Source organism: Anser anser (genome assembly GCF_964211835.1).
Source record: "Anser anser genome assembly, chromosome: 4".
In the NCBI taxonomy this organism is placed as follows: Eukaryota; Metazoa; Chordata; class Aves; order Anseriformes; family Anatidae; genus Anser; species Anser anser.
This window is the reverse complement of record NC_139724.1, coordinates 12,035,673-12,050,675: the sequence shown is the minus strand read 5'-3', so window position 1 is coordinate 12,050,675 and position 15,003 is coordinate 12,035,673. Positions and strand designations below refer to the sequence as shown.

Here is a 15,003-nt window from a genome sequence, read left to right as displayed (position 1 = left end):
CCATTTAACTGTTGGCAGAGATTAGCCTTTGCAAGTAGGAGGATCTTAAAGCATGACAACAGAAGGAAGACTAGGTATGTAAATGCACTTGCTGCTTGCCATGTGCGTTGGACACATAAGGATTGTTCTGTATGAAGAAGTCATAGCAAGCTTTTGGAAACAAAAGTGAGGAGTTTGGAATGGAGCACGAGGCTGAAGGTTGGTGTAGCTTACCTGCATTAGTCATGTGCCAAGCTGCAAGCACACATTGAATTTATGCAAAATACACTATATTTGTGTTCTTGCAATAACCAACTGTTTTTGAACCAGGGCAAATATTTTAAGAACGGAGGGAGAAAGCAACAGTAAAGTAATAAAAGATCTGTTGTTTTTTCCACGTTTGTTAAAGCTGTGTTCCATCTGTGTAGAACAAGTCTGAAAATCAGACTGCTGCCAGTGGTTTTCTCAGGCATTTAGGATCATGTTTATGAAACAATTCCTTTATTTCATTTGTCTTACACAGACCGAGAATCGCCTTGCCATGTGAAGCTGTTGCGGTCTCAGAAGGTTGTTTACATCAGCTGTGGAGAGGAACACACGGCAGTTCTAACAAAGGTAGAGAAGCTAATCTGGAAGCCCTGGCCGCTGTCTTGCCTGCCTGATGGTTTCACTTTAGTTTCCTAGGAAATGATAGAAAAGAACAGACTGACGTACCTTAATTCATCTAACACCAGTAAGAGAAACTAAATGGAAAGTAAAGTCTTGTGATAATTTATTCTGAGATTCTTTGCCCACGTGACCCATTGCCATTTTTAAGGTGAAGATGTTAGTAATCCATGAGAATAAATAGTAAAACTCAGATGAATCACTCAAAGAAATGAGCTTTGAGGAATAAAAAGAACAAACATATATCTTAAGAGGTTAAAAATAACATTTTATTGGAAGATGGAGAGTTATTGTGCCTCAGAATAAAAGGCAAATCAGAAATAATGGGCTGTCACATGAAAAGTTACCCGTCAGTCACAGCATTTACAAGAGGTTTGCAGTTCCAAACCTACTGCTGTTCCCAAGTAGCGTGTAGTTTAATAGAGGATGGGGATAGCATTTGGAAGATCACTGTTCGGTTCTTGCCTTGCCCCTGCCACTTCCTAGGTTGTTGCCTTCCTTGGTTGGTGCCTAAGTGTTCTTGATCAAAAAATGAATCAAAATAGCTCGCCATGAGATTCCAGTGGGAGAACCACTGTGAAGACCAGAGAGTGTGGGTCTTTTTCCAGGAAAAAGGTCATCATCCTTTTGATCAGCAGCCACCAGAGATCAGTGTGAAGTACTGTGGAAATGGGTGCTATTGAACCATGTTTAAACCTGCTGAGATTTCTGACTCATTAGGTAATGGTGGGGGGAAGGTTGTCTACTGCAGGCGTACTTAGAGATAAGTCTGACATTCTCTGATGGGTGGCAAGGTAGCTATTTGGAAGCTTCATTAGCAGAGCTCAAGCTTATTTTCTGAATCCTTTGGAAATCCCCAGCAATCTCTGCTTAAGCTTGGGCTCGTAGCGAAACTGGAGTCAGAGAGATGCTGCTGGGATATGGGTCCTAAATGGAGAATATGCTGTTTGGTTTGCTAACAGAGTGGAGGGGTGTTCACGTTCGGTGCAGGTTCCTGTGGGCAACTGGGACATGACTCCATGAATGACGAAGTGAACCCCCGAAGAGTTCTTGAGCTAATGGGCAGTGAAGTATCCCAGATTGCCTGTGGCAGGTGAGTCCTGTCCTTCAGTGGAGGTTAACGCTGACACGGGCTCTTGTAAAATGGAAGGAATAGCCTTGCTTCTGCATCGTACATGTCAAAATTAAGTTAATACACGTGGCACTAATTTGTACCCGTCTCTGTTACAGACACCATACTTTAGCCTTTGTGCCTTCTTCAGGAATGATCTATGCATTTGGCTGTGGAACAAGGGGCCAGCTGGGAACTGGGCACACTTGCAATGTTAAGTGTCCCTCTCCTGTGAAGGGTCACTGGGCAGCTCACAATGGGCAACTCTCAGGGAAGCCTGGTATGTACTGTGCGTGATTTAGAGTGGCAAATGGACATGAATCACTTCCTTTCATCCATGGTGGTCTAAAGACACCTTGACATTGCTCTGTGAAAGTGCTTGAAACAGCAAAAGAAACCCATTCCCCTGGTCTGAATGCACTGTGGAATTACTGTGTGACCTCTTGCTCTCTGTTACTCTGTGTGCCCTCTCCCTTTCTCTTATCATGGCAGAGCTCAGCATTCAGCAATCTTGAGCCGTCGTGAAATTGTTCTAATACTGATTTCTGAGGGCTCTGGTTTCTCATTAAAAACCCCATTGTAGTTTAAAAATTACAGCTTTCCCCTCCTGTCAGGCAGTATGTCTCAAAAAAAATAATAAAGAAAAAAGCGAAATAAAGTGCTAAAGTGCTTGAGATCCTACTGATTTCAGCCTTGCCTTCAAGGAATCCGGGTGTTCCCCGTAGTGTAAAGCGTTAGACACTGTCAGTGCAAATGTGGAGGGAAGACAAAGCAGAAACTTGCGTTCATCAGCCTCTAACACAACTGTGTCACTTTCCTCAACAGATGCCTGTAAATATCACATTGTTAAACATATCTTTTCTGGAGGAGACCAAACATTTGTGCTTTGCTCCAAATATGAGGTAAAACAAATGAAGTACTTTCTCAAGTCTGTTCACCTGTCCCAGCCCTCACTATGCATCTTTTTTTGGTGGTAATCTCCTGAAAGTGAGGTGATGTTTTGGGGTCCATTCTGCCTTATAAACCTTAAAAAGGACAGCACTTATTACAGGGGTTTACAATGTTTTAGGAGTGGCTGAAAGGTGCCTTCTTTTGGAGTCATGTCAAAGAGCAATTGACACCGATACCACTTTGATCATCAGGGAAGGGAGTTACTTCCTTGGCAGATTGGAAGAAAGGGACTGCCGTCCTCCTGAGGCAGTGGGGTCCAGGTGATCAGTGTAAGGCAGTGGAACACACAGTGGGGTTCTGACAGATCAGCTGGATTGTGGGCTGAATGATGTTTTTTCTCCTTCTATCTTATTTATTCCAGTAAGTGTTTAACATACACTTATGAGGCATGGAAATAACTCTAGAAGAAATGTACTAAGCCTGTAACTATATACAGCATTATTTAAAAGGGCTTTGGTACATTTAAGGAAATGATATTTTGTTTTTCTTTTTTCTTTTCCTCTTTGTAAAAATGTGGTTTTTTTTTTTTCCATGCCTTTACTTTTGGGCTCATTAGTAATGTTGCAGCTTCCTAATCAAACCTGTTCAGAGATCACACCCAGAGACCTATGAATTATATATAGAAAACTGAGAATTTTAATAAGAAGGAATTGTTTTTACAAGCTTTGTATTTGCTGAAATCTGTATCTTCTCACAGAATTCCTTGCCTGCTGATGATTTCCGGACCATAAATGAAACACGTTATACCTGTTTAATAAATGATGAAACTATAGATGTCTGGAGGCAAAAGCTTTTAGAAAAGAACAGTTCTAATTCTGTCAAGTAGGTATTGTGGCACTGGACAAGCCTATTATTGGAAGTTTTATTTAAATAATTTTGTTGGCTTCCATGCCCTGTTTTCACTTGTAGTTTAGCAGCCTTTTCAAGTGTGGTTCTTGGTTATATCCGAGGGGAGTACAGGTGCCAGTCACAAGGATGCTAGGTTAGAGCTTCCCAGCAAAACCCGAGGAATTTAAGGCTGCTTCAGAATATTGCAAATAGTGGGTGGGAGATGGATTTAAAAGTTGTTCTTATTATGCACTTAGAGTTCATGTAAAGCATGTCAAGAAGCAGTGAACACACTGATTAAATTTTTTCCTGTTTGCCTGCTACAAGAAGGGCAGAATCGGTGGAAAGGAGGCACTGCTAACCTCCCTCCTTTGAAAGAGGAGTGTTGTATGATCCTGAGTAAGCCACTTAGCCTTTGAATGATGAGATGATCTTGACGTTGTTTCCCATAGAAGGAAGGGAAGATAGCTGAAGAGATTTACTGGGACATCTGTTTATACCCTCTCTCTCTGTTTTCTTTTGTCTTCCTGCTGCAAACAGTAATGTTGTTCAGATACTGTCCTCAGCTGCCTGCTGGAATGGAAGCTTCTTGGAGAAGAAGTAAGTATCAAGGAGAGTCAAGTAGCGTAGCTTTCCCTTGAGGCAGACTGGAATCTCTTTTTTTCTTCACTCAGTTTTGCACTGGGCTTTGATTTTTCTGGTCAGGAGACTGGGGAAGAAGAGTGTTCACTGAAGGGGTGGGTGGTCAGAGCTGGGTAAGGAAGGCAAATAGTCTAGGAAAGTGCATGGTGAGTGCACTGTACAGATTCCTTGGAGTTGTCATGCTTATTATTTTTCCATACGAAATGAATATAAAAATCTTTGAAAGAGAGGATTGGGAATTTGACAGTAAGGGAAATGAGTGATGCCACATACCTGAATAGTTTCTCACCCAGCTGAGCTAGCTGATGAGGGCTAGTGCTTGTGGAGGGAGGTATACCTCAGCACACGCTGCTCATGAAAAATACACCCAGGCCAGCATGGAAGCGCTTTTCTTTTAGGTGACATAGTTGTGAAAAGTTTTGTGCTTTTGCTTATGAAAGCGAGTTTCAAATGGATGTAATTAACAATAGGTGGTGACAAGGATGTAATAGGCACAGCTGAGTCAAAAGCTGTGGGTTGGGAAGGATTATGTTGCCTGCGTTTGTGAAGGTTGGGGAGGTAACAGCATAAGTTGAGGTGGGGGAGGAATTTTTTATGGTGACGTAATGAATAAATGACCTGTAAGTAGGTGAAGATGAGCCTAGTTACTCTGAATAATCTTTGAGTAATCTTTTCCAAGAGCAGCTTGAAAAAGAAAACAAGTTACTCATTATACTTGCATTTTTCAGCTGGTACAATGGTTATTTTTTCTCTAGCCTTGGTAAAAGGCAGCATTGTTACTGAATATGGAGAGTTGTGTCATGTTGGTTTAAAAGACTCAGTGAGTTTTCTAAGTTGTTGAGTCACTGCAAATAGTCCCATGCCTTCTTTGAATGTGGAAATGAATGGAGTGTATGACTTGATCACCTCTGTGCAGTTCTCTTTCCACCCTAATGGTGTCCTGGCGAGTGCAGGACTTAACTTTTACAGAAGATCTGTGACTAAATAAATCATAAAATTTGAAGCCAACATACGCTGAGGTGAGGCTGTATTTAACTGCATACTACTATGGAAATAACTGTTCTACTCCAACAGACAATGTTTAACTTCTCATATCATTACAGCCACATCAGAAAACTGACAAATGCATCCCATGTTTAATCAGTACCGTTTCCTTCACAGTGTGTCTGATATCACAGAGTCTCAGGGATGAATAGTGACATACCTGGGAAATCCTAGAGGTCAATGGATTTGTAGCAATTACTTTTTTTTTACTAGCATCTGCAAAGATTTATGTGCATTTTTACTACAGACAATGGTGCTGAGAGTCTCTGCTCCAGATGCTGCACGTGCTCCAGGTGCTGAGCTAGGTAATTTACCTGCTGCATTGCAGGACATTTCAGTGTCACTAGATCTGGCTGTTGGACTGTGTCGTCCTCTGGAGGCTTGCCTTCATTATGCCTTTTATACAGGTAGCCTGCGTAAATTGCAGCCTTTCACACATAGCAGAAAGGAGAGAACATTTCTTACGTCTGAAGCTTGTTTACGACTGCGCTGTGGTTTGATTGCAGTCATTGTTTAGTTTTAGAAAATTTGAGAGTGGAATTACCAAATTCTCTGAAATCTTGTTTGTTATGTTTTGAAAGCCTTCATCTGATGTTCCCTTGAATAATGTCATCTTGTATTATCACCCTTCCCTTTCTTACTGTGATTTTGTATAAAAATAAATAAAGTGTATGTGAAGAAAATGCAGAGGATCCTGAAACAATTGATAGATAGGTATTTTATAGGTTTTTAAGCAGTCAGTCCTGTTCAGGCAGGCTATTAGCATAGTGGGAAGTCCTGGGGAAACCAAAGAGTTTGATGAAGTGTTTATCTGCAAGAATCCTAAATCTAATCATGGCCCAGAAGAGTTCAGAAAGGGGCATTGTACATCTTGTCCTTAGCAAGAAGATTCCAAGTTGTGTTTTGTTTCTAGTCTGATTCATTTCCCGGAGGTCAGTCCTCCACTGCTTGCTCTCAGGCAGTGCTAATACAGAGGTAGTGTTTTCACTTCCTTAAACTTATGTCTGTCTGTCTCTGATTTTTTTTTTTTTTTAAAGAATTGATGAACATTTTAAAACAAGTCCAAAGACCCCAGGGATTGATTTGAACTCCACCAGAGTGCTGTTTGAGAAGCTGATGAACTCTCAACACTCCATTCTCCTAGACCAGGTATTGCACTTACACATTTTTAGGTATTTAGAGGGGGAATAAAGGCTTTGTCCCTCTGTAACAGGAGAAACAGCACATTTTTTAGGGGAAGTTTGTATTTCAGATCTGCAGGCCAGATTCTTCTTAGTATCCGTGGATACATTCCCATTGACCTGAATGGATTTTGACCTCAGAAAATGTCTCAAAGATTTGTTTATAAAACAGTTTTGTTTCATGGCATTTAATACTTGAACTAACTGCTGAAATTAATTCTTGTATGTTATGTTTGAAAATAATGAATGTGTTCTTATTTCTTACGGGTCAGCAGTTGAGTACTTTCTGGTTGTTTAATTTATTCTAACTCCCCTAAAGCAGAGAAGACTTGGTGTATTGAGTAGTCCTGTGGATGAGGTAGTCCTTGTTTTATGTACAGTGGGACCTGAGTACACTGAGCTATGGCACAGTGAAACTGTTTATTATAGGTTTCAGGGAGAGAAGTGAGTAGAAAGGTGTTGTGAGATGTTTTGCCAAATTGGAATTGTAGCAGGTGAAATTTTTCATGTTATCTGCCTGCTTCAGACACAAATATTTCTGGAGAATTTTAGCTATACAGTTCTATGTCTTTTTTTTTTGCCATGCTTTAATGCACACAGAGAACTAGTTCAGCAATGTTTCTAGTCTGAGAAATTCAGTTCACTGTACTTCTAAAGCAGGGATGTGGCCTTCAACAGGAAGGGTTTACTAACATAGACATCCCTGGAAAAAACTGCCCAAACATTTATGCCTTTTGGGAAAACATGAATTTAGTCCTGTCCTGTGGAATGCTTTAAGGGATCAGTAACAAAAGCTGTTAAGTCTACCTGTGCTGCGTGTTCTCTGTTTCATTAGTATTTACTCATCTATTTTGTAGGTGCTCTGTCATCCGGAATAAGTTGCCTCCTTTTGTCTTTTTTCCCCTGTAGATACTGAAGAGCTTTGAAAGTTTCTTGATTCCTCAGTTGTCCAGCTCACCACCAGATGTTGAGGCAATGAGGATCTATCTGATTCTCCCTGAATTCCCACCCTTCCAAGATTCAAAGTATTATATCACGTTAACACTTCCTCTGGCAATGGCTATTCTGCGCTTAGACACCAACCCCAGCAAAGTTCTTGGTAAGAGGCCATCATTTAAGATGCATATTGCTCTCACGATCCAGGGGGAACACAAAGAGTTGCCTTTGGATCTTTCAGTCATGTTTTTATGTTTGTTTAATTTTGGTGTTGTGTTAACTATGACTTCTATGATAATTGAATATTCTTTGTGATATGGTGTTGCTATGAAGCAGCTGCCTCTAAAAAGCACCTGCGGACCAAAAACATTCAAGGAATCCTCCCCCAAAACCTATATTCCTATGTAAAAGAATTTTAAACTCAAAATTTGAATTTTAAATATGAAATACATGGGAATGAAGACTGTGCCATATAGGTAAGATATAGGGAGTTAGTGAGTTATTGTAACATAAAGCCTATAAAATTTATGGTGGTGTGGATAATAAATGAGAATGAAATATTCTGCTTCTAAATTAAAACAACTCAACCTGAATTTTCTAAGAACATGTACTGGGGAAGTTAAACTAATTTACCTTGTCTAATTTACCTATATTCAGAGACCCAATTCCAGAAAATTTTAATGCCTCTATGTGAACATAGATTTTGTATATCATGAAGATTAAGTGATCTTACTATGTTAATTTAATCAGACATTGTCCACATTGAAATTTCTTTTCTGTGTAAGGTAAATAAATGAATATACTGCTAATACAAAGTTAACCTGATCTGTATAAAGTGCAGAAAAACCTATTGGTTGGTCAAGTCTAAGCTATACATAACAGTTCATCTCCTGTTTCAGAATCTTATTTCTACTAACATTATTTCCTATTAGCTCAATATAAGCTAAGTAGAAGATAAGCTACTCAAAAGTGTTACTTGTGTTTGCTAAGATATTACTTTTTTGTTATTTTCTTCCATTTCTTAATGTTATCTTATACTAATTCTCACAGTATTGTGTAAAATGCTATGTAATGGATTCAGACCTCCAGAAGCATTGCTCCAGTGAAATCTGTTTTGAAGCTTAGTGATTTATTTATTATTTTATTCAAGGAGGTTTTGTAACCAGATTTTCTCCTGTGCTCAGAGTTCCTAGTCATTGTGACTGTTAGAATAAAGAAATATAAAGGATTTTTGTACTTCTGTCTGCAAGAATCTATTGTTTTGCTGACACTTGGGAGGCTAAGTTGGTGTTTGTTTCTAGCAGTTGATGTGATGTTTTCCCAAGCTGCATCTTCTACTTTGCAGGTGGATTGGTTCTAGCAAAGAAGCTCATAGGCAGGGTCCCTTCAGAGGAGAGGTAAGGGTTACTGCCCGTGGCAAGAAGGAAATCAGCTTTTTAAAAAAGAGGGAGCTTTAGTGCACGTGTGTTAGGAGGCACCTTCTGACATCTGCTAGAAAAGGATGTGGTACTGATGGAGAACTGACCAGAGAACTACTTTCTTATCACTACAGAGAGACAATGTTTGTCTGCAAGATCACGGTATCTTGAATACGAGCTTCTTGAGACGGTTGAAGAACCTTGATTTCAGGCTCTTGCATTGATCAGGGGTTGGGACTGGGTGGTGAGTGACATGGTTGTTTGAGAGTGGAAAGCTTCTCAACATCTGGTATCTGCAGCTTACTTTGCTTGCTTTCCTATTGCAACAATTAGGAGAGAAGTAGGGAAGTTTTTAAAAACTTTTTTTAGGTGTGTTCCCCTATTTTCATCTTTATGTAGGGGAGTATTCTGTGGCGTTCAATTCAAGATGTATTTTTATGTTCCTTTTCTTCGCAGATAACTGGTGGTCTCAAGTGTGCCCACGATATTTCCTTAGGCTAGTGGATCTCTATAAAGGTGCAGTAGTTTACCTCCTCAGTGGAAGAAAGACATTGTTGATCCCGGTCTTGTTCAGTAGCTACATTACAGCTGCTCTCAGACTTCTGGAGAAACTCCACAAGGTAAGCCTTGGGTGTACGCTGGCTCAAGATGCCAACATGCAGATACTCACTCGGTCTTGTCTGCCCTTTGCCAATTGACGGGGCGAATTGGTGACAGCCCTGGCTTGTCAGCTGCCTTGCTGTCCACTGAGACACCACAAAAGTGAAGATGTTAGTGGTTTTCCTGAATTTGGTGTACTTGAAGATTGCTTAGTCCTGTCTCAAATACTAGGAAAAATTCACTGTGAAGAGTGCCGCTGTTGAGCCAGCAGACAGCGTGCACTGTTGTGACACAAATGCCTGTATTATTACACTTTCTGCTCCTGGTGTGTTGGTGCTGTTTAGTCTTGGATGAGGAGGAGGAAGAACTAAGAAGTCAGAAGTTTCTCAGTTCTTCATACTAAAATAAAAGGGATGATGACTTTTTGCAAGAATTTCTAGGGCCTATTGTTGCAAGCTGCTATGTTTGATTTTGTGAAAGCCTGTTCTAAGAAAATGCTGGATACATCTGTATTTTAAAAACCATCTGTTTTCTTCCCTAGGTAAATCAGAAGGTTAAACATGTAGAATATGATAAGTTTTATATCCCTGAGATTTCCAGCTTGGTGGACATTCAGGAGGATTATCTCATGTGGTTCCTACATCAGGCTGGAATGGTAAGAGCCACATTTGTCTCTCTGGTCATTAGAGATCTGCATTTTTAATATCCTTTTTGAGAGTGTAATGTAATCAGTGTAGGAGCATCTATATGTTAAATCTCTCAGATTTGGATATTTGGTGGCTTGAAGTTGACTTAAAATAAAACCAGAAGAGCTAAAACTAACAATATTTAACTAATGTTTGCATCAACCTCTGTGATTATTCATGTGAATCCCAATCAGTCCCTGCACAAAGGGATTAGTTCAGTCACTGGATCCTTTTAATGTAATCGAGACCTCAGGAGCCAAGTCCTGTATTCTAAAATTATAATTTTTACCCTTTACTTCTGCTGTTTAGGCAGGTATTGTGAATAATGTAGCCAGTGGTCTTAAAATGTTGCTCTGTAAGAGGAGGCAGTGTGACGTTCTGGCTAGGGGACTGAACCAAGACTCAAGAGATGTGGGTTCTATTCCTGGCTCTTCCAGTAACCTGCTGGGTGATCTTGGGTAAGACCCTTCACCTCTTTTATGCCTCACTTTCCCATCTTTAAGAAAAGAGATAACTGAACTGAGGGCTGGAAAATGCTGTATGGGAACCCAGTGAGATTATTTAAATAATGCAGGGAAAGAAATCCCAAATATGAGAAAACAAAAAGACATCCATCAAGGGATGCTGCAAGAGTAAAATCAGACTGTAGCAAGAATTTCTGTATGTGTTTGTATGCACTTTCTACATGTTGTGTGTGCTGTGTCCCCTCTCCCATCTTCCGTCATATAAATACTGCTGCTCTGTGCTTGCTTTTAGTAAGCAGAGCAATAAAATAATGACTCAGTTTGATACAACAGTAATAGTTAAAATTGTATTGATAGAGCTAAAGAGAAGAGTAATTTGTGTTGCAGGAGTGGCCTTGTATTGTCATGTTGTGGCCTTATGTTCTTTCCTGTTGTTTCATGTGGTCTGTGCCTTGGGGATAGTTTTCTGGTTGTTCTTCATAAAAATAAGTTTCACCTCTGGCAAGCTAACAGGCTTCTGTGCCTGTTAGTCCTCTTAGTAACGTTTGATGTGCAAGTTTTGGATTAGACTTGTGCGTTGTCTTGAGAAGGAAGTTCCCATGCTTTTCTTTAAGAAGAAAAAAGTTGGGCCCAGAGGAGAAAAATTTTCTGTGGGTCACCTTTGAACTAGTTTGTCCTAAGAAATATCTGACACAATCAAGAGAGTAAAAGTTTTCTTTTTTTTTTTTTTTTTTTTTGCCTTCACAGAAAGTTAGACCATCCATCATGCAGGTAAGGAAATCGTGTTTCATGACTCTTATTTGAAGCAGTGCTTCTAGAAGCTGTACGTGGGCACCAGTCTGTCTCTGTGTCTTGCAGGATGCTGTGACGCTCTGTTCTTATCCCTTCATCTTTGACGCTCAGGCTAAGACCAAGATGTTACAGACAGATGCAGAACTACAGATGCAGGTAATCATTCTCTCTTCCAGTTTTCCTGCCTCATTTCTTTTTTTCCTGCCTTTTACATTGGTGCTTGAATGGAAGGGAGTTCACTGGGAGTTACTTTGTGCCTCATTTTATCGTTTCTATGATACGAGAGCAGAATAGCTGGAAAAGCTCTTAGCCCTGTCCATGGCACACACAGTACTTAGTTTCTTTTACTTCAAGAAGTTCGGTAACATCAGAATTGCCAGATGTGCATGTCATGGAAATGTAAACTGTACCTATGGAAGGAGCACTCGTGTATTTATGATAGTCCAAGGATAAGAAGAAGTAAGGTGAGGTCCCTATTAGAGGAGCTGTAAGGTGCTTTCAGGTGAGTGAGCGCCTTTTTGAAGCTTGTGTGCAGCACAGGAGTGGTTGTCAGAACTAAGGGTTCAGATCTGACGCTGTTTGTAGTTCCAAGCAGTGGCTGTTGTCAGCAGCTAAGCCACCCATTTGCAGTGAGAGGTGCAGACGTGGGGCCCTCCAGGAGTGTGTCACAGCAGGTGTTAAGCTTCGGTGCCCCTTACCCTGTAGGTGGCAGCCAAGCCAGACTCTGGCAGGGACATCTGGCCTCTGTGCCAATGTGAACTGCTCAGTGCTAGGCACTGCTTATGCAGGTGGCTCCTGAAAGGGACAAAGAATTGGGCACTGGTCCCTCATCCAGTGCAGCCAGGGTGTGGGACTTGTCCCACAAAAAGTTTAATTTGTGCTGAGAGAAAGGATCTTTATGAAGATGACCGCTTGGAGGCCAAAGAATTGTCTTTTTAAATGTATTTACAATGAATTTGCCACTTAATACAGACAACGCATGAGAATCAATGCTCTCTGGGTGGTCAAAGCTTTGACCAGACTTTGCATCTTTCCTGACACCAGAAAATCGCTGTAGATGAGGGCTTTGAATTGTATGCAGTGGGTTCCTCACAAGGCACACATCGACTGTCTTCTCACGTGGTGTGTTAGTAACACTGTTCTCCCTTGTAGACTCTGATTTTTTCAGGGTTGTGCTCACACTGAGTCTTTTGACTCAATAAAAGTATAAATAAAGCCTTTTTCTTCCAGCCACCTCATGTCAAAAAGTGTTCAGGAGTTTAATATCTCTCTTGCTCAAATTTTTGAATTGCTTAGAGGACTCAAACGTATGGATGTGGGAAAGAGGGGGGCAAATAGGCACACATGCACACACTTGTGTAGAGGGGGCACGCAGTCCTCATACCCTGAGGAAACCAAACTGAAAGAGTAAGGAAGAAAGGAACATCAGGCACATAACTCTTTTCCTTCTAGAAGAAGAAAGGAGCTGAACAGCAGCTGATTCTCATGCCTCTATTATCTACAGGTGGCAATAAACGGTGCAAATTTGCAGAATGTTTTCATGCTTCTCACCCTGGAGCCTCTGCTGGCCAGAAGCCCTTTCCTGGTACTTCATGTCCGCAGGAGTAATTTAGTCGGTGATGCCTTAAGGGAGTTGAGCATCCATTCAGATATTGATTTGAAAAAGCCTCTTAAGGTAAGTTTTCCTCAAACCCTCTCATGCAGCTGACACTTCTGAAGCCTTTCCTCCCTTCATGTTACCATTTTGCCAGCGTACTGGCATAGGTGTAGCAGACAGGGTCACATCTAATCAATGGGGGAGCTGAATCTTTCTCCTCTCTGACTCCTGGAGTGTTTTGGCAGTAGTCAGTTTACATGAAGCCAATCAGAAGGTTTACTCTTTTCCTGGTGTCTCTCCTGTATAAGGGACAGAGGAGAAGTAACGTCTATGATATTACACAGTGTCTGTTTCGCCATTCTGCTGGAATGGGCCACTTACAATAGGATGTGTTTTTCTATCTGAGAGGTTGCTATGAAGTTCAGCAGCCTGTTGTTGGGAAGACAGGTGGTTATTTATGTTTTGGTTGCTGTCTAACAGGAACAACATAAGGAGTTAAATTTTCAGAGTATCAAATTTGCCACTCCATGTTCCCTGTCCTTACCTGCAAGCAGAGCACTTGAAACTGGCCGAAGATTCTGGTGGATTTGGGCATGTCAGACACATTGCTTTGTGTGGCTTCCAGTTGGAAATATGTCTGATTCACTCTGTCTCAGCTGTGCATAAGTGTTACTGACCTGCTTTTTCTGCAGGTCATCTTTGATGGTGAGGAAGCTGTTGATGCTGGAGGAGTGACAAAGGAATTTTTCCTCCTCTTGCTAAAAGAACTCCTCAACCCCATCTATGGCATGTTCACTTACTACCCAGAGTCAAACCTGCTGTGGTTTTCAGACACGGTGAGCCATTGCCCTCTCTACACACCGGCTGAAATGATACGCTGCTTCAGATGTAATTAATTTAGTAGCAAACTATGGAAAAGAAATGGCCTTCCTCCAATTTTCCTCCCTCAATACAATGTGAGCTTTATTTATGGTCAGTGCAAATTAGTATAGGTTCATTAACTTTATCAGAACTGTGATACTGATGCCTGTTCAGGAATTGGCTCTTTCTCTTTATTCTTATCCCATAACAGGACTTAATATTATCAAGTATCAGATGACAGTTAATAGAACTCTCAGACAGCATGAATATGCTTTTCATGCTATTTATATGAATAATCGTGCTATTCTACAGAACCACAGGTTCAGGTCATACTGGCATTAAAATTTAGTGCTTGCCTTGCCATTCGCTTATTTGCAGTCAATCCACTTGTTCACGCAACACAGTCACCTTCAGGGCCTGAACTTGTTAATGCTTTATGTGAGGAAGCTCTTGAATGGCAAGAACATTGTAGTGAATACTGGTTGGTTTTGGAAAGGTGGGAAGTTCTCTCTACAAGTCAGATAGCTGGAGATGATGGTTCATGTCCTTTTTTCCACACCTTCCTAGTTAGTAAGGAGGAAAATGATGATGTCATTGTTACCTTCAGGTGCATCTGTCCTGGTGGGGGTTCTTTTAATTTATTAATTAATTTAAAAGGAAGGAAATGACACGGTATCTTCTGCAACCTGTAAACAGTATTGCAGAGCAATTATTCTTCATGTTAATGCATGTAAAAATAACAAATCTTTTGACACTAAAGTAATGACAATCACTGAAAATATCCAAGTCGTATATTTACAACATTTAGCAAATATAGGCAATGAGACTGTGACCGACATACCAACATGACAGTAAATATGTGAAGGAATGAAGGCCTGCATACCAACACCTACCTATGTTTGCCTGGGTGGCACTGTGGTTATGCATAAACTTTTAATAGGAGATAGGATGGCTGGTAGGGAGAGAAGTGTTAGACCATTTTCTTGCAGTTCATAGCTGGCAAACGTTGAAGCTTTGTTAATGTCTAAATGCAGAAGTATTTAAAAAGGAAATAAAAGGCAGGTAAGGTGGAAACTAAGTGTTGCTGTTTCCACAGCTAATCACAGCTTACAGAAGTAATAGGACTTGGTTCTGAAGCTTCATTTCTGTGCCACACCCCAGCAAGGCTAGGGACAAGGAATTTACAACAAGACTGGGACCTGATGCACTCTGATACTGTCCCAGTTGAGAAGGCGGGGGCTGGCTTC

At 40.8% G+C, this 15,003-nt stretch overlaps 1 protein-coding gene across 4 annotated transcripts in view; it reads left to right on the top strand.

The window, feature by feature from the left end:
- HERC3 (HECT and RLD domain containing E3 ubiquitin protein ligase 3) overlaps nt 1-15,003 on the top strand; it is a 44,474-nt gene that overhangs the window by 18,594 nt on the left and 10,877 nt on the right. For 3 of the 4 annotated variants that reach the window (XR_014584295.1, XM_083835809.1, XM_083835810.1), the window contains exons 6-19: nt 503-594; nt 1,608-1,738; nt 1,876-2,036; nt 2,582-2,658; nt 3,405-3,529; nt 4,076-4,135; nt 6,259-6,370; nt 7,312-7,501; nt 9,213-9,376; nt 9,898-10,011; nt 11,254-11,277; nt 11,365-11,454; nt 12,803-12,973; nt 13,588-13,731. Coding sequence is in view for 2 of the 4 variants with exons in the window: in XM_083835809.1 (XP_083691935.1) it covers nt 503-594; nt 1,608-1,738; nt 1,876-2,036; nt 2,582-2,658; nt 3,405-3,529; nt 4,076-4,135; nt 6,259-6,370; nt 7,312-7,501; nt 9,213-9,376; nt 9,898-10,011; nt 11,254-11,277; nt 11,365-11,454; nt 12,803-12,973; nt 13,588-13,731 (1,655 nt within the window). In the remaining 2 variants the exon portion in view is untranslated. Of the gene's footprint in view, nt 1-502; nt 595-1,607; nt 1,739-1,875; nt 2,037-2,581; nt 2,659-3,404; nt 3,530-4,075; nt 4,136-6,258; nt 6,371-7,311; nt 7,502-9,212; nt 9,377-9,897; nt 10,012-10,351; nt 10,501-11,253; nt 11,278-11,364; nt 11,455-12,802; nt 12,974-13,587; nt 13,732-15,003 lie in introns of those variants that run through there. The other variant, XR_014584296.1, reaches the window with a different exon arrangement.